The sequence below is a fragment of the Vidua macroura genome, chromosome 5 (genome assembly GCF_024509145.1).
Source record: "Vidua macroura isolate BioBank_ID:100142 chromosome 5, ASM2450914v1, whole genome shotgun sequence".
In the NCBI taxonomy this organism is placed as follows: domain Eukaryota; kingdom Metazoa; phylum Chordata; class Aves; order Passeriformes; family Viduidae; genus Vidua; species Vidua macroura.
In genome coordinates, this window is record NC_071575.1 from 16,687,060 (window position 1) to 16,706,413 (window position 19,354).

The 19,354-nt window shown below is 42.9% G+C and overlaps 1 protein-coding gene across 1 annotated transcript in view; it reads left to right on the forward strand.

Annotated features, from left to right (window-relative positions):
- Positions 1-1,134: 1,134 nt before the first annotated feature.
- Positions 1,135-19,354, forward strand: part of UTP20 (UTP20 small subunit processome component) — a 63,486-nt gene continuing 45,266 nt past the window's right edge. The window contains exons 1-14 of the mRNA XM_053979070.1: positions 1,135-1,179; positions 1,757-1,837; positions 2,946-3,012; positions 3,204-3,336; positions 3,818-4,006; positions 5,006-5,087; positions 6,182-6,319; positions 6,713-6,868; positions 8,499-8,645; positions 9,138-9,272; positions 10,704-10,781; positions 11,420-11,598; positions 13,571-13,726; positions 14,255-14,343. Coding sequence (XP_053835045.1) covers positions 1,135-1,179; positions 1,757-1,837; positions 2,946-3,012; positions 3,204-3,336; positions 3,818-4,006; positions 5,006-5,087; positions 6,182-6,319; positions 6,713-6,868; positions 8,499-8,645; positions 9,138-9,272; positions 10,704-10,781; positions 11,420-11,598; positions 13,571-13,726; positions 14,255-14,343 — 1,675 coding nt within the window. The remainder of the gene's footprint in view (positions 1,180-1,756; positions 1,838-2,945; positions 3,013-3,203; positions 3,337-3,817; positions 4,007-5,005; positions 5,088-6,181; positions 6,320-6,712; positions 6,869-8,498; positions 8,646-9,137; positions 9,273-10,703; positions 10,782-11,419; positions 11,599-13,570; positions 13,727-14,254; positions 14,344-19,354) is intronic.

Consider the following 19,354-nt stretch of genomic DNA (forward strand, 5'->3'; position numbering starts at 1 on the left):
AGGTATTTGGCCTTGAAATCACTTAAGCCAACCTTTTCAAACTTAAATGTCTAATTAGGTATTCTCTTCCCATCTAATGCTAACACCGTAAGTATTTTCTATTCCTACAGCAGAAGAACAAGGTTTAAAGCTGTCTCAGTAGCTCTGACTCCATAGGTGCTGAAGCAAGCACGTTCCCCGACCTATCCAGATGACTATCATGTTAATGGCTTACTGCCTGCCTGTGGGCAACCTTTCTAGATGCACCTGGCAGTGTTTAACCTGTTGGGTCTGTTCGAAGCTGTGGGTCCCTACGTGCTCCTAATCGTGAACTTCAGCCGCGCTCAAATCCACCTGTATGTCTTCCCGTCTGAATAGCCTGCAAGCCTGATCTCTGGAAGTGGCCTTGAGCTGCCTGCAGCAGGCGGGACGGGCGGCCTCGGCAAGGCCGAATTCTCAAGCTGGGCAAGCCGCAACCTCGGACGGCCGCGTGGTTCTGAGCTGTCTGTACTACACCTGCCCGCACCAAAGCTACTTCCAACCTTAAGTTCATCTCTCACCCCTCTCACGTGTCCCTCCCCTCCTGCAACTGCAGCCGCAGGCAGAAGCTCCCACAAGCCGTGGTACTGCAAGGAACGACCAGTCCGTAACCATTTGCTCTTGTGCGAGGACTTGGTTTGCATGTACTTTGTCTGCGATGAGCATTTTGGTCTAAATTGCTGAGGTCCGGACAAAAATCACTACTAAGACCGGGGAGCTGGGCAGTGGCCGTTTCGGGACGAGCCCTCAATGCTGTGCTATGGGCTGCGCTTCGCCCCATCACACTTTCGCCATAGCACAAACTGCTCTTCCCTGGGCACCGTCGCAGCCTCCCCCTGGTACCGAGGTGGCCCAGCCCTACACCAGAGCGCACAGACAACGGCCGAGCGGGGCTGCTCTGCCACCCCTCGCAGGGAATCCCCGCTCACTGCCAAGGTGAGACGGGGACAGGGCATCCCCCATCTCCGGGCACAGGTCCCGTTCGGCATCGCCCGCCCCTTCCGCCGGCGGTCCCGCCCCTGCTCCCGGCAGCCCGTGCCCGGCATGGCGGCGCCTGGCGCGTAGGGCCGCACGTGCGGGACTCGCCGTGGGGCCTCCGCCGCCGCCACCGCCACCATGAAGAGCAAGCCCACGGCCCACAAGTCGGGCAACACGCACCGGGTGAGCGCCCGCCCGGACGCGGCTGCTGGCCCGGGGAAGGGAGCTCAGGCTTCCGCCGTCGGTGTTAGTTCAGCGGTCGTGCCCGGCTGCCGAAGCGGCACCGCGGCAGGAGTCGCGAGGGTGGGCGGCGGGGCAGGGTCTGCTCAGCGCTGCGAGGGTCCCGGCCGAGACGGCGGGGCCGGAGTGCGGCAGCTCCGGCCGCCGGTCACCGTCCGTGACAGGCAGCAGGCTCACCACCGCCCTAACGTAGGAAATAATTCGATGAAATTAACCAGGGCGTTGTTTCAGGAAGGCTGAGAGCGGGGCATTTTGCTGAAATCTGGGTAGATTTCTCTGCATCTCTGTCATCGTGTTGTGCTGCGTGGGCTGCGAGCCCCGGTTTGCAGGTCGGGGGGTAGAGGGTCAGTCCTGCTGCTGGGCGTTTTGCCTTGATCTTGTAGGGCTGATATTGAGGAGTATTATCTGGCAGCCCATCTTTAGAAGTGGGGTTTCTGTTTGCAGTGTGTGTGCTATCGAAAGAGATTTGGAGGGGCTGTGCTCAGAATTGAGCAAGAAATGTGCCTTTTTTTTTTTGCAGTTTCTTACCTTTTCGGAGCGCCTAAGCAACATTAATATTGATATTATTCATCGAATTGACAGAACTGGGAGCTATGCTGAGGTGAGAGCAGCAATTGTGATTATTTTCTGAAATAACATTACAAGTAGACATACTCCATGAAAGAGTCACTTAAGAAATTTATTTAGAAGGAAATTGGAAAGGAGCTCCTGCAAGAACTGCTTTTTCTGGAGCCTCATTTCATGCTTTGTTCCCTTGTACTTTTTTACCTGGTTTGCAGTATTGCCATTGAGGCATTTTGTCAATACCACCCTGATGTCTTCCATGTGGTTGGTGGGCCTGTTTCTGAACGTGAAAGATGCTGCTGTGTCATTTAGCAGTCCTAGGACCAGACTCAGAAAGACTTGCATGTGCTGAGTAGTTGCAATAGAAGCAGAAGTTTGAAAATCATAAGTTGGAAAAGACTAAGATTATTGAATCTGACTGTTAACCTAACACTGTCAAGTTCATCATTAAACCATGTCCCTAAGTGCCACATCTACACATCTTTTAAATATTTCCAGGGATGATTATTCAACCACTTCTCTGTCTGACCACCCTTTCAGTGAAGGAATTTTCCCTAATATCCAGTCTGAACCTCCTCTAGCACAACTTCAGGCCATTTCCTCTTGTCCTATTACTTGTTACATGGGACATATCACTTCTTACCTATCTGCACCCACATACTGGCAGCATGTGTATAAAGTATGAGCATGTGTCTTTATATGGACCACAAGGATCATTTCTATGCGTCATATAAATCATCATTATGATTATAGTGCTTTGCAGGTTATTGCCACCTGGCCTACTGGCTTGTTCTGAACTTCCCACTCAATAGCTGAGAGGATGCCAAAAGAAAATCCCAAGGCGTTGTGCTGGGTGAACTATGGCTCAGCATCTTAGATTATCAAGGCCAGTCAACAGAGGTATAAAAAGCAATTATGTAAACAAGTCCTGTCACCAGAAAATATTTTCAAATGTGTTTTGAATATTGAAAGAAAGACTTATTTTCAGGGAAACTCCATAGTACCTGTTGAAATTAGTCATTGAGTTTTCTTAGAATATTCTTTAAATATTTAAGGCACCCGATAGTTGTCTTCATTTGAACCTCTCATCTTTACAGGACACATTCATTAGGGTTGGTAGCTATTCTTCATCTTTGTTTTGGCAGGAGGTTGAAACCTACTTTTTCGAAGGACTGCGGAAATGGAAGGAACTGAACCTCACTCGGCATTTTGGTACGTCATTTATATTCATGTTTCCTGTTTCCTTAGACTGCTAAAATATGTTTTTTCTTCATCCAGAGCCCAGTGGGAGATTACTGACTGGTTTTTGGACTGGGCTCTGGAGCACTGTTATTCTTTAACACCCTACATGCTTACCAGGGACTGGACTAGTTTTCAGGGCTTCTCTTTTGTTGTTTGAACAGTGCAATTCTATAATGAAGTGGCCAACAAATGCCAGTCCTTCAACCAGCTGGTTTATTACCAAAGTGCTGTTGTACAGAGCTTGAAGACACATTTGCAAGTCGAAGGCAGTCTTGCTTACCAACCCCTATTAAAGTAAGTATATGGTCACAAAAAGTAGTCATAAGCCTTGATGGCATTACAAGTAAGCATGACTCCTGTTGTAAGTGTTCTTTCTCTTTATTGTGCCTGAGGAAAATAAGCAATAAGCAAGCCCAAAGTGGTCATATTTTCCTGGTAGAGCTTTATGGTTCTAAGTCTTCAAAAAAACATATACTTGTGACAAGGCAAACAAATTCGCTGGAGTGCTTACTGAATGTCAGACATTGTATTAATGTGCTTTGTTTGATGTTAATAATTTGTTTTCTTGTTCACTGGTCCTGCCTGCTTGGTTTTTTGAAACTCTTAAGATTATTGCCATCCACAGCTGCCTAATAGGTGATATTTTTTTAAAAGTGAGGAGTAAAAGTGATGCTGCCTTTCCAAAGAGACTGTGCTGGATTATGCAATGTTTGACTAGGTTTTGATTGGTTTGTTTTTGAAATGCACTAACACTGGTGTATTTTCTGAAACACAGTCTAGTGGTGCAACTGGCTCGAGATCTTCAGGCTGACTTCTATCCTCACTTTCATGATTTTTTCCTGGCCATCACCAAGTTATTGGATACACAGGACACAGAGCTGTTAGAATGGGCTTTTACATCTCTTTCCTATCTCTACAAGTATTTGTGGAGATTGATGGTGAAGGACATACACAACATATACAGGTAAAAACGATATTTAGTGTATGTCTTGATCAGCAGTTACTAGATGCCATAGAAATGTAAATGCCACATGAATACATGGCTTAATGCTTCAGTATACTTTTTAGCATGCTTTCTCAGTTTTTCTCAGAGAGGGACTGGCCAAGCTCCAGGGAGTTATCAAATGCTGGGGCTTCTGGGCTTGAGGAGTTCCTGAGCTGCAGGTGCTTGAAGGCTGATTTCATATGTGCTTGCTGTGTTTTTAAACCTTTCCCAGGTATCTGGTTTTGGCAGCTGCTGTAGACTGACTGAGCATGTGGCCTGATCCAGTGTGCCCACTTGTTCAGTCTTAAATTGCTGGTGTAGCTGGGCTCTTCCTTTTAACATAGACAGTGGTTCCATGTTTCTTCCTCCTAATTTCAGTTTGGAACAGATGGAGCAAAAAACTGGTTACAGATTTCCTCCCCAGCCCAGGCTAAGCTGTCGAACATATTGAAAAATTATCTGCTCAATTTGAGAGAATCTGAGGCACCACTCCCTCTGCAATGAACCTGTGATGAGCCATCTGCCACTGTTACTGATACCAGCAAACTGCAAATATTTATCAGCCTTGCAAACTGAATCTTTCATAACTTTTAAGTATACAGGATAGCCTGTTGGCTCAACTGAAATACAAATCTGGCATATAAATCGACTTTCATTTCACTTATTGCTGTTTAACATATATCTTGAAAATCTTGATGCTACAGTTGAATCTGTGTAGATCTGCAGATTTGAAAGGTATTTCTGATTGTGGCTTAATTTGCCTGGTACTGTCATTTGACCTTCTTTGCAGAACTCTTGTTCTTTTTGCAGGGAGAGTGGAAAGGAATCTAGATGAGGGAAGATATTGGCTCTCTCTAGAAGGACAGGTTCTTAGTGTTTGTAAAAAGTGGTAACGTAAAGTGGAAACAATTTTTTTAACCAGCTGATGGCAATTCTTGCATTGCCCATAAGACAATGAATTATTTTGTCTCTTTGTAGCCTGTACAGCACCCTGCTGGCTCACCACAAACTGCACATCAGAAACTTTGCTGCTGAGAGTTTTGTCTTTCTAATGAGAAAGGTAAGTGGGACGTTTGTGCTTTGGTGCTATCTTCATTTTGAGGTGGTTTTTGGATTCAATATTCAATATTAGGTTTTCTCCAGAGAAGGGTTAACAAATCCTGGACTGGCGTACAGCATGTCCCGAGTTGTCATTTTTATATCATTTTGTTGGGGTTTTTTTCTGTCATTCTGAGAATGTCATGCATTCTGTGTCAGTAGTAGCAAATAGAGGCCTTAGCACTCTCTGTTTAGAGATGTTAAACTAAATGCCTGTGGTCAGTTTATCTACAATGACTAGAAATAGTAAAGTAATCCTGCAGAAGGGAGGCTTGAATTTGTATATGCACATTTTTCTATTGGCTTTTCCACGAATACTTAAAGGCCTTTGTAGAACTAAAATTCTTGTGATGTTTTTCTTCTCCTGATGATCACTGTATGTAACATTGCCAGGCAGATCAGCCAAGATCAGACAACAGCCTTTCATGGAGTAAGGAAAGGAAGTGGTAGTTGTTGGGTTTTCTTTAGTCAAAACATACAAAAGCCTTCCTTAGACTGGCTAGCAAGTTTGAGTATCCTCATTTTTGTCCTAAGTTGAGAGACCTTAATAAAGCATATTCGTTTGATTGGTTGTTTTTGGAAATTTCTCAACTTTAAGTCAAATCCTCAGAAACTGAGGTGTTTACAATATTGGATCATAAGTCCCTGCAGTATTCTCAAATGTGGTTCTAGTTTCAGATGACTGGAATCTGTGTTCAGCTGATAGATGTCTCTTTCTCATCAGGACAGGGACTTTTTTGTTTCAGTTGTGACCGGCTTAACAGTGCATTTATGGATGTATTTATAATCATGAGAAAAATGAAACCCATATATTTTAGCTACAGTGACCTCAGCAGACCTGTGTACATTCTGGGATTGTGGGAGCTGTAGTGACTGAATAGCTGATCAAATTTATTCTTTGAATTTCTTTGTGTGGTCACAAAAATAATGAGTTTGAGCTGTTGTGGGAAGGCAGGACTAGGAGAACAACATGGTGCTGTGGAGCCTTTTGATTTTCTCTATCCATCTGGCAGCTCTGAATAGAAGATAATGGTTTTTTCTCCTTATGTTTTATAGGTTTCTGATAAAAATGAACTCTTCAATTTAATGCTCCGTGACCTGGGAGAACACCCCGAAAAGGTGGAAGGTGTAGGACAGCTGCTTTTTGAGATGTGCAAGGGTGTTCGAAACATGTTCCACTCTTGTGCAGAGACGGTAAAGACAAGATTGCTGCTTGAACTGTCACTGTAATAGGCCTTAGGCAGTGCTCACTGAAACCAGGAGTGTTTTCTCCTTCACATCAGTGGATCCTTGATGATAAGCATGTGGGTAATTACCTGGTAGGGTCTGAAAACCTTCTAAGAATATTTTTGGGTACAGGAAGGTTGTTTTAAGTAATTCCTTTTCAATATTCCTTTATGCTGAAATCACACTTCTTGCTGATATTTCAGATTTTAGGTGATAGCCTTTTTTTTTTTTTCCCTGTGGTCATTCTAGAAAGAATTGAGATCACTGGAATATTTTAGCAATACCTTGCACTAATTAGTTTTAGGATTGCTACATTATTTTCTAAGTCTTAAGAGCATGATACACTATTTTCCTGTGCAGGCTATGAAGTTAATTCTGATGAAGCTGGGGCCTATGACTGAAGAAGAAATTGAGCTACCGTGGGTAGCTGTTGGAGAAGCCTTCAAGCAAATGATCAGATCAGCTGCAGTGCATATCCATAAGGAGCATTTTGACGTTGTCTTCAAGTGCCTGGAGGTAGACTTATTATTTTTCTTCTTACTGTTATTTTTTTATGCATGAGTGACAGAAAAAATTCTGCACTTACTGAGGAAAGTGTTTTTGTTTTATTGGACCAGAAATGGGTTTTTATCTGCTTTGGAAACATAAAATACAGAGTCATGGGAAAAATTCCACAGAGTCATGGGAAAAATTTCACCCTTCTTTTCTAAGCTCAGAGTTACCCTGGTTTTGTGAGTGAGAAGGGAGCTACTGCAGGTGAGACTTGGAACTCAGTCCTATGGCTGGGCAAGGATGATTTGTACAGTCTGCCTTTGCACACATTGCAGAACCCTTGCTGGAATGTAGTGCTTGTTTTATGTTGCTGCACTACTGGTGGTTCAAAACCACTTTATGACAGTAAGAGGGAAGCTTTTTGCCATTCAGATCTTTTTAAGGCAAAGAGTTGGGTTAAACCTGGAAATCCAAATTTGAACCTTGCAGCCAAGTACTGAAAATCAGAATGTTTTCAGTCTGGGTGTTCCTGTGTTGCTGCTTGGGGGTTACGCTCTGGTTTGAAGGAGCACAGCTGAGTGCTGCGGGCTGTGCTGTGTTGGATCAGGGTGATGTAGAACAGGGCAATGACACAGCCTGGCAGTGTGTTTTACTTACCTGACCAGTAGTTAAAAGTTTGCAAACATCTGGTAGGGGGATTTGCTAAGGAGGATTGAAATCTCTTGCAACTAACAACAGACTGTGTCAGTTGTGCTTCTGAGAGGGATGAAACGGGAAACTGCAGGAAATGGTTCACATGAGATTTTTTAGGGTAGTCCTTCCAGCATGGGTAAATAATTCCTATTGGTTCCTTCTTGAGACTGCTTTGCTGTGACTAACCAGTTTCGTAGAAAATCCCATCTGGTTCCTCTGGCCTCACCCAATATGATAAGCAGTTTTTACCTGTCATTAGCTACAGATTTGTTTATCACTGACTGTTGAAAAAACCCTGAGGTTTCTTTGACTCAGCATCTGCAGTTGTTACAAGATCTTGGAAATTCATTACATGTTGCCTTTTATTTTTAATGAGGCTTTTTCTTTTACCCTGGGAACTGATGGATGCACAGGGGATATCTTGCTCAGAGGGAAGTATTCATGTAGTCTGTGATAGCTGTCGAATTGAGTTCAATTGTTGGATCAGGGATAGGAGTTTATATCTTCTGGACAGAAAGAGACACTCATGTAGAATGTACATTATATAAGTAATCTCTCAGCATCCACATTAGCAAAATGATGCATAAAGTGTAAAAGTACCTAAATTCTGGTAATTTCAGTGAAAGCTGTGTGCTTCCAAACCATTGTGGGTGTGGAACCAAATATTTCCTCTTTCCTACTTTGTATGTCAAGTGTCAGCCTTTCTGGGGACCCCAATTAGGAGTTTAGGAGTTCCTTGTGTTTCTGTCCAAGGAATCTGGGATTCCTTGGGATTCCTTATGCCTAAGGGAAATTTCACAGTGTTTCTGCATGGTTTAATTTATGGAATATGTATAAAAGAGCCAACAATAGTTTGTTGGGCGGCTGAGATACTGATTCTTCAGAATGTCCTTCAAATAGCAGTAAGTGAAACAGAGTCTGTTCATTTATCTGAAACATTTAAGTTATTTTATTTAAACAGGAGTCGCTCCTAGATTTGCAGAGGAAAATAACAAAGGTCAACTGCTCTGTGGCTTCAGAGCAGATGGAAAGGATTCTGCATGCTTATCTGATCTTAGTGGAACACGCAAATGGATCTAAAATCTCACTGCCTGAAGATGTCTGTCAGGTGAGTCAGACTGGCACTTAGATGTGTCAGAGAGGTATCATTTGAACATGGAAGAGGTGTGGTCAGCTGAAGCATTCGAACCCATTTCTGATGCATCACTGGGCTTAGGATTTGAGTGTACAGAGACATGTATTTTGAGTATTGCTACCTCTCTGATCTGGTGAGATTTTACCTCTGTATTGTAATGCCAGTGTAGCCCAGCTTTAAATGAGCAATGGGGAAAATGGGCTACTGCTTCTAGAGTCTGTTCCTGCCACTGTGGAGGAGACTCCCCCATATCTGTGGTATAGAGCAGTTCTGCCAGATTCACATACATTTGACCCCATTAGGCTAGATTTAGGGCCTTCAGACTTCAGTGGGACTATTAGGATTTGTTTCTGTGGGCTGAAGCTTAGAACTCTGTGCCATCCTGGTCCAGGGACTGTCCAGGCCATTCAGACCAGATAATCAGTATTTTCATGGACAAATATGAGTTCTCTCTTTTCATTTCAGGTTTTAATAAAAATGTTACAGACACCATATCTCTCATCATCTTGCTGCAAGATGCTGCTGAATGCCATTTCTGCATTCCTGCTGGCGGAAAATGTTTTGTTGCCAGATTCTTTGACCAAGGAAGCTATTCAGGAGGTAACATGGATTGCTGCTTATACCAGAAATCCCAGTCTTCAAATGCCCTAGAGCAGGGTGATTTCTGGACATTGTATTTCAGGCTAGGAAATATACTGTAAGGTTCCCTTCAGCTTTTTTGCACAGATAATGAAGAACCTGCCCAATGCCTTAAATAAAGTCTGAAGAGGTCTTGGGATTACCTGATGGTCTTGCACAGGCTGTCAGTATAGCAATGTCACCATGGCAGACATCATTGCAATGAAATCCAGGCTCTAATTCAAACACGTACAGCCTCTGTAGAGAAAGGAAGGAGAACAGTGAAGGAATACATCCTGCCTATGGTGATAAAGCAGATCATTGAGTCAAACTTAGTGAAAAAAAAAAACCATTTTTCCTTAAGTTTCCAAGCATTTAATGAGCATGCCTTAGCCTTGTGAACAAGGCTCACCCAAGTGCAGTTTTGATTTAGAAAGTACAGGGGTAAGCATATTTCACTACTACCTTTGCTCCTGAAGCATTGACATTATTAGCTGCATACATTCCTATCAAATGTAATGTTGCAAAGATCAACAGATTATACTATGGAGTCTGATTCTTTAGTTTTCATGTTACAATAAATTATAATTTTGCAATTAACAGTGTGGACCATAGTTGTAGTGTGTGTGAAAAAATAATTCAAATAAAAATGCCACGCGATTTACAATAGGAAAGCAAGAGTTGCAATTGTTTAAAGAAGATCAAATTTCATCTGGTTTTCAGTGTTGGCTTGTGTTGAAGTAAGATTGGTTTTGCCTGTGGCGTGAGGCCAGTTTTGCTCAGCAGACTTCTTCAAACATTTGAGGAGATTTGTGGGGGCTTTTGTTAAACTAGAGGAGGCTTAAAGCTGTCCTTGTGTTCTGAAGGGTTTGGGAAAGAGAGATCTGGGTGTGTATTTTATCTTGGCATTGAGGAGTACTGATCCTGGCTATTTCAAAGAACTATTCCTCTTTTGGATCCTTCAGAAGCACAGAGGTTTGCTCTGCCCATGAGGTAATAAACTTTCTGCAACCTGCTACACAGAAAAAATGCCGAGTTGAAATATGTTTTGGGCCTATGTTTCCTAACAGTTCATGTGTCTGTGCTGCAGTCCTAGAACTTTCAATTTCTGTTTTCCATATCACACTGAAGAGATAGCTCAGTTGTCATTGCACAGAGGCAGTAGGATCCAGCAGTGTTTGTCAAAAAGGGTTGTGTCAGTAGGGTTTGTTAAAAAGGACTGCATTTCTGTACCTGAATTGTCACTTGGAAACAATGCTGCTCTGTGTACTGGAATTAGCAGGAGAGCCAGGCAAAGTATCTCAAGAGTTCAGAGAATGCTTGATTTGTATACCAGAAAACTTGTCCCATGGGTAGTGAAGAGCTGACTATGAAATGTCTCTCATTCTGCTACCTTTCACGTGCATCTTGCAGGTATTTGCAAGTAGATTTGAACGCCATTTTCTTTTGGACTTCTCTGAAGCAATGTTCACAATGAAGCAATTTGAGAGGGTAGGTGGAAGTGATTGTGCATTATGTTTATTTTTGTTGCTAAAGGGAACAACTGGAGGATACCCAGTATACTTACCTGCCTTGAATGCTGAAGGATTGTTGTGTATTGACATGATGTTTATTTAAACTTCTGTTATGATCTGATAAGAAGGAAAGAGTTTACTTGTGCTATTGTGTTAAAGTTGTGTAAGGGTTCTCAGAGTTGGAGAATGTGATAAGTATCTGTTCACAAAAAGAAGCTTGTCTGTGGGGACTTAAGAGGGTGAGTGTGTTATGGATGAGAGGAAGAGAATGAGTTCTGGAGAAACTAAGTGAAAATGAAGAATAAGCTATATAAGTGGCGATCTGGGAGGAATCAAATTAATTAAATGGAATGGGAGGTGAAAGCCAAGTCAAGGATCTGGAATGTCCTGATAAGACTGGATTTGGCACAAAATGAGTTTTTGCATTAAATTACAGTCCCTGCTGGTGTCTAGGGGCACCAGAACTGATAAGTTTGATGCTTTACTGACATTTTTGAGCATTTGGATTTCCCTGTGGTTGGTGTTGTGGGTTTTTTTGTGGATTTGATGATGATTAAAGAGACTTGCCAATCTTTGGCTTTTACCTTTTTTTTTTTTTTTTTTTTGTCTCTTTAGCATTTTCTCCCATGCTTTCTAGAATACATTGAACATTGCTTCTCTGGCACAGATGCCATTACAAAGGATGAGGCTGTGGCAATTCTGGCTAAACTTATTTTGGTGAAAGCAGAGCCTCCTACCATTGGTTCAATGGCATTTGAAAAGTATCCTCTTGTTTTCACTGAAGCATCTGTCAGGTGAGACTTTTCAAGTTTAGCTAACACTAAATGTGTCTGTGTGGCTCTAGGCCTGAAGGCAGTGCAGAGCACATCAAAGTTGCCCTCCAGTATTTGCTGGAGTTGTGTAAAATGGCAACATTGCATGGCAAACCAAGTGATATAGTAGAATATCACTTTCCTTTTTGAAATTATATGAGAAGAGATGCCACTACAGAAAGATGGTGACTGATACATACAGTGTTGTGGTGCACATATGATGGGGATCTGTTACACCATCATGCAAACTGCATCCCTTGGCAGTTAATCTTTGTAGTGAGTGCAGCAGTTCAGCTTCTTGTCATTACTAAACTCCTGCCTGTGCCCCAGCTTTTTTCCCTGTATGCATATGTCTTGTCCAGGAGCTTTCTTGGCAGCAGTACAATAGTCTTGCCATAGAGCACAGCTGGTTATCAAAGGACATGTAATTAATCCAGAAGTAGCACTGTGCTGGCACAGCTTGACTGCTTTTAGTTACAAACCTGGCTTGGTTGCAATGAAATGGTTGCTTTCCCCGGAGCCTCTTTGGAAAATTAGGGGTAACCACTGAAGCACAGAATGACCACTGCTAATAGTGATTTTTCTAGTAATTCTAACTCAGCCAATTCAAAACTTTTGACTTTGTATTGCCTCTTATGAAAGGTTTTGTTTTTCCTTTAAGCAGTCTACTCTGTTTTTTTTCCTATTTTTATTTAATAATAGTGGAAGCACTGAGGTTTTGGGAACAGAAAGTCGAGTCAAAATGATTAAACTTGGTTTTCTTCCCTTGTTTTCTTTGTTTCTTGATCTCTCTATTTTTTCAGTGGTTTGGAGTACAGAGCTGCGAGGACCTTGGTCCTGCTTGGACTGATTTTTTGTGCTCTTGCAATGTTAGTGGTGTAAATTATGACCAGGAGACATCTCAAGAGTTGCATACCCCATCTCCTACCTAGTTTTAAATACTCCAATTCTGGAGATTTTTGAGCTGCCTCTGACAGTCTGTGCCAGTACCTTGCTATCTTTATACTTATACAGGTGGTTTTTGATTTATTTGGGCTTTTTGGCTTTTGGTTTTTTCTTGGGTTGTTAGGGGTTTTTCCCCCAGTCCTCAGTGTATAACTTAAACCCTCTTTACAGCAGTTTAAATCCTTTGCTGCTTATCTTATCTGCTGGAAACATAAAGAGCAGAATATTTCTTACTCTTTGCATCAGGCATTTACAAATAGCAGGCTTTCATCATCAGACATGTCTGAGATCTTCTTTCTCTGGACCAACAATCCTAATTCCTTGAGGTTTATCTCATAAATGTATTTTCTTAAGCCTCTAATAATTCTTACTGTTGGCTTTTGATGAGCTTCTGTATTTCTTGAAGAGTGAAGCCTATGCAGCCTTCTGACTGTGATCTTACAAGCACTGGGTGTAATGGAAAGATTGCTGTGCATGGAGTGTGAAGGACTCCTGTTCATATGTTCTAGTATGGTGTTATGGTGTTACCCTTTCTGCCTGCAAATAGGCTAGTTCATTTGGGCTCACCTTGTGATTCCATTTAAGTCCCAAAACTTTTACCTCACTGATTGTTTTCTGTCATCCATCTCTGTCAGTGTTATCATGGTTTATTAACAACAGTTATAGAGATGACTCTTAGGTGTTCCTAGAGTCTATATGTCCCAGTTGTGAGGGTGTCCAACTGAGAACCAGTGTCTTTTCTTCTAGAAATATTATTTGAACTTGAAATAAAGAGACATTTCTTTATAGAGAAATAGCTGACATTTCTTATGGGCCATGGTTTGTGCTCTTCAGCATGACTAGATGATGTTTTGTGCAGTAGAGGACATTGAGAAGAAGAAAATCTCTTGTGTTAATGCAAGCCCTTTTTGCTAGAAGTAGACTACATAATTTTGAATATCATAGGAGCAAAAGGAACAATCTCTGATATGCAATGGTGAATTACTAAAATGTTTGTGTTTATTTTTAGCTCTAATACAAGGCAACAAACAAGTAAAAGGCAAGGAGAAAAGGCAGGAGTACCAGTGTTGGATCATGTACTGTCTTTAATGCATTTACCAGAGAAGGAAGACATCACTGACCTTTCACAGGCTTGGGTTGCTTTGGTTGTACTGCCACATATTAGGTAAGGGATATTCTAAGGTACTATTGTCATGTGTTTCTGTAACTCTGTCTACCTTCTTACTGCCTATTAGCTCTCTTTCTGTAAGAAATCACTTTACTAAGGAAAGAACAGTAATTGCTAGTGCTAGGCTCAGGAAACTGGGGTTAGAAGACAAAAACAAGTGCTGCATGGAAATACCATGAGTCAACAGTAAAGACAGGAATAGAATATCAGCTTCTTGATTCCCTACTCACTAAATGCGGTGCTTTAGTGTATAGAGATGTTCTTGACACATTTCAGTGTGTGTGTTTTAAGCACTATCCTCTCTCAACAGTATTTTTTCAGTAATTATTGAAGGACTAGTTAGAAAGAAGATGCAGCGAGTGCTACAACTTAAATTGTGAGGCAGAAATAGCAAAAACGTTTTGCTGCCGTTTTCAAACTTGGAATGAGCTACCTGTAATTTAATAGAGATAAATGTGATAGAAAGCTTTTATATGCAGGTGTCAGTGTAACAGAAATAAAAATCTTCCCATTTATTTTGAACAGACCAATGAACAAAGACCACATTCTGCCTCATGTGACGAGTTTTATAGACTCTCTCTTCACAGCCATTGACAAAGGAAGCCTCTGCAAAGGTCAGTTACAGTTGCTTCCTGTTTATTTGCTTTTTGTTGATATATTAAAAAATAAAAGCAGTTTTTCTGATTGCACAAAGCATGAAAATGAATAGTAGTAGCACTGTATCCAAAATTACCAGCTTGACTTAAACTAGAAGATCAAAGCTTGAGAGGAAACAACCTCCAGGAAACAATGGCGGAACATTTGCTGTTCATAATAATGATGGGGTGACAGATGTCCTGGATAGTGGAAGACAGAGGTATTTGGGAAGGAAAAGAAGAAGGTGAGAAAAAAAAGAGGAAGGAAATCTATCTAAACCAAATCCAGGATGAAGCTGTCAAGTGAAGGAGAGACTATTGACTCATAGGCTCCAATTCAGACCTATAGTGCAATGTTTAGGACATCAGCATCTGTCAGTTAATAGTTACTCATTAGTGATAGCTATAAACTCCAATCAAATATCATTATCTCAAATCCTTTGAGCTCCGTGTTGGGTGCCAAAAAAGACTGTTGTGGTTTAACCCCAGCTGTCAGCAAATCCCCACACAGCTGCTCACCTGCTCATACTTGCCCACTGGGATGGAGCAGAGAATCAGAATAGTAAAAGTGGGAAAGTTGTGGACTGAGATGAAGGCAGCTTAATAGGTAAAGCAAAAGCCATACACAGAAGCAAAGCAAAACAAGGAATTAATTTACCACTTCCCATGGGTGAGCAGGAAACTTCCAGGAAAGCAGGGCACTGCCATGCATAATAGTGACTTGGGAAGACAAACATCATCACTCTGAACATTCCCCACTTTATCTGCTGAGCATGACCATATGTTCTGAAATAACCCTTTGGTCAGTTGGAGTCAGCTGTCCTGGATGTGTTCTCTCCCAGCTCCTTGTGCACCCCCACACTCACTAGTGGGCTGGTGTGAAAAGCAGAAAAGGCCTTGATGCTTTGTGGGTGCTGCACACTGATAACAAAAACATCCCTGTGTTGTCAACACTACTTTCAGCACAAATCCAAGTCAGAGCCTCATACCAGCTGCTATGCAGAAACTCAGCTCTATCCCAGCCAAAACCAGCACGTTCTCTGCCTGTTATTCAGTACTGTTTATGTCATGCTCAGGTACCACGCTATCCAATGCAACCTCATTATCCATCCTTTCCCCTTCCATCCTTTGATATACTATCATTCCCTTAGTCTGTGGACCACCCCTGTAAAATGTTCACAAAATATCTGCTGAGTTCATTTAATCCATGAATCTGGGCTCCATCTGTTACAGTGGTCACTCAGAACAGGAGAGTTGGTGTCTTGTGTGGAATTGTTTGCCACTAGAGTCAGCTCATGTTAATTCACTGCTGTACTTGCAAGGCTTCCTGTAAAGCTTGTCCTCCATCGGTTTGGGTGGTTCCTGCTACAGTAATTCCTACAACATGTGACTTAAACCTACAACATGCAACTGAAATGGATTACAACAATTTAAAGTTGTATCTGTTGTAATCTCCACCCCAGTCCCTTTGGGCCAGGCCACAGGACTTAACACTGCAATGAGCTCTTCTCCTTGCCCCTGCTTGGGTTTGAATTTACCCACAGTCTTGTTAGGGGAGTACCTGCTCCAAGTGCAGTCATACCTATGAGTCCCAGTTTCTCCTGGGGTATACCTGCTGTGGTGTAGACTTCCCCATCACCACAGGTGTTTTGGTGTGCACCTGTTCCAGGGCAGCCGTGGACCACAGTGCCTTCAGAGATATACCTGCTCCAAATGTGGCTGCTCTTCCTCAGGAGTGTACCTCTGTCATGGACTTGTCTATAGCCACACACCTTGAGGTGCTCCAGCATGACCTCATGCATAGCTGGTGATGATTTGCAGTGTACCTGCTGCAGCATGTGCTTACCCACAGGCACAGATGCTTCAGGTGTACTTTCTCCAACATGGATTTACCCTTGGGTCACAAGGGAAGTTCCTTCAGAGGTGCACCTGCTGCAGCATAGACATAACTAAAGCCATAGTTGCTTTGAGATGTACCTACTTTGTCATGGACTTAACCACAGCCACAGATGCTTTGGGATGTCCTGCTCCTGTGTGGACTCATCCACAGGTCCAATTGACTTAAGTTCACACTGGAGTTCCAGCCTGGCTGGTACAGCAGGACAAAAAGAGCAGCACTGCCCTGGCCACCTGCCCACCTGGGTGCATTGCCATGGCTGTTATCAAAACGTTCCCAGGTACAGCAGAGAAGAATGCTAAGCAGTACAGCACTACAGCTGTGAAAGCAAAAAGCAGTCACTAATGATCAGTGGCTGCTAATATCCAGTAAGACAAGCAAGACTTATGGCAGGCACAGAAGCTTTCCAATTACTACCTAAACAGCAATAACAGCTATCAATCAGGGTTCAATCTAGTACATTGCACTGCTCACATAGCTCACATTGCATAGCTCACATAGCCTGCACTGTTCAGGCTCTATGTGTGCCAGAGGCACATTGCTATTTCTTCTAACCTTGCAAGCCACATGTTGGGTGCCAGAAAGAAGTGTTGTATCTTAACCTCAGCCAGCAACTAAGCCCCACACAGCTGCTTGCTTACTCAGCAGGGATGAGGGGAGAGCATCAGAGGAGTAAAAAGGGAGAAAACTCAAGGGTTGAGATACAAATAGATTAACAGGTAAAGCAAAAGCCATGCATGCAAGTGAAGCAAAACAAGGAATTCATTTGCCACTTCCCAAGGGCAGGCACATGCTCAGCTATCCCCAGGAGAGCCCCTTCATGCTCCATCACTCATAACAGTTACATGGGAAGACAAATGTCATGCCTTCTTCTTCCCCCTATTTTAAATGCTGAGCATGGTGCCGTATGATAGGGGATATCTCTTTGGTCAGCGGGGTCAGCTGTGCCAGCTGTGTTCCACTGGTAGAGTTAGTTTTCATCACAGTGGCTGGTATGGGGCTGTGTTCTGGATTTGTGCTGAATACAGGGTTGATAATACAGAGATGTTTTTGTTACTGCTGAGCCTACTGCTGCTGTCAAGGCCTTTTCTGCTTTGGTGCCACGCTGGCTAGGAGGGTAAGGGTACATGGCAGGCTGGGAGGAGGCACAGTCAGGACAGGTGACCCCAGCTGACCAAAGGGATATTCCAGACTTTATCACTTCATGCTCACTGTATAAAATGTGGGGAAGGAGGAGGAAGTGAGGGGATGCTTGAAGTGATGGCATTTGTCTTCTCAAGTCACCACTACATGTGATGGAGCCCTACTCTCCTGGAGATGGATGAACACCTGCCTGCCCATGGGAAGCAGATCCTTGTTATGTTTTGCTTGGGTGCATGGTGTTTCTGCTTTATGTCAACCCACAAATTTTCTAGCTTTTACCCTTCTGATTGTCTCCCTGATCCTGCTGGTGGGGGAGTGGCCAAGTGGCTGCAGGGGGTTTGGTGGCTGGTTGGAGTTAAATGACAACACCCCTCCCAAGACCTTGTGTACCCCCAGCCTCCCCACTGGTGGAGTGGGGTGAGAAGCAGGAAAGGAGGAGGAAAGCCCTTGGTGCTATGTGAGTGGTGCTCATTAGTAACAGAAACATCCTTCTGTTATCAACAGTTTCCAGCACAAATCCGAAACAGAGCAACATACTAGCTGCTATGAACAAAATTGCCTCTATCCCAGCCAAAACCATCACACCATCTCTGACCCAAGAGACACCACCAATTCTAAATGCTGCATCTTTTCTCCAGGAGGAGATGGTCACTGGTTGTCTTCCTTTTCTGGCCAGAAAAAAAAAAATATTAACTGAGCCTGCACAGAGCAGGGCAGTTGTTACTCAGAGAGCTAGAAAGCATTTGACCTTGTGACAAACTATAAACAACTTTTGAATAGCCCAGGTTGAGTGTTCATTGTTCCTTTGTTTGTAAGGGCTGTCTGTCATTTTGTTAATATTCCTGAACATATCCACCAATCAGCTCTGTTGCTTTTTCTTCTTTAAAGAAGCTTTGTCAAGCATGGCCCTTTTTGATTTAGGTCTTTCTTTTATCATATTTTCAGGTTTTTCATGCTGTCATGATTGTTTTATTGTAATGTACTTAGCCTAAAAAGGAATATCTAGAATTTCTTTTCTTGAGTCTCATCTTTGCTGGCAGTAGTAGCAGCACTGCTCAGGCTCTGTGTGTGTGCTATTTCTTTGTTGGTAAGGGAAAAGAAAATAAATGCATCCTCAGTCCTATACTCATGCCTCCTATTGTCCCATAGCACACTTTATTTGCTTGATTTTCTTCACTGTCCTGCCAAACTAGGGTTCCCGGATGCTTTTTTTCATCCTCTGGCATTCTTTCCACCTCCAGGATTCCTGCAATTCCTTCACCTTCTATTAGGACTCCAGTCTCCTCTCACTGCCTGTGCAAGGCTCCCAGCCCTGTGCTCTATTTGACCTCCCTGGCCTCTGAGCCCTGAGGCAAAGTGCAAGTTCCAGAACTGGGTGTTTTTGGTGTTCTGGTTGCTGTGGAGTGCAAGGAAACGGGCTTGAAAACTGGGTCAGAGCAACAGCAAGGTATTACTGGCAGATCTTCAGGGCCAGTATGGAAGTGCTTCCCTTATTGATCACAAAGATGTGTCTGTAGTGAGGTGAAAGCTGCTGTCTTTGTCCAGCATGGGCACACTGCTACCAAAGGGCTTGCAGGTTGCACTGGGAGCTGGCTTTACACTATGCAGATAGATGCAGAAAGTTTCCTCCTGTCATTACTTGATCTTTCTTCTCTCTTTGAGGAGCTCCTTATGGAGGTTAATGGTTAGCAGGATCTGGCACATACCTGGGGAATTAAGCAACTTAGAATAGAGGAATGTTTGCAGAGGAATAAATAGGATATAAATGCTCACTTCCCTTTCTTTTCCATTGGCAGCATGTGAGACAGTTAAACCTTTTAAAAACTTTCTTTAGTTTCCCTGGTTTAGGAACAGTATTTCTTCAACCTGGAAAGAGACTAAGGAGGGGAAATACTTTTTTTTTTTTTTTAAGCAACCTATTTGCTAACTTAGAAGTGTAGTGGGAAAGGA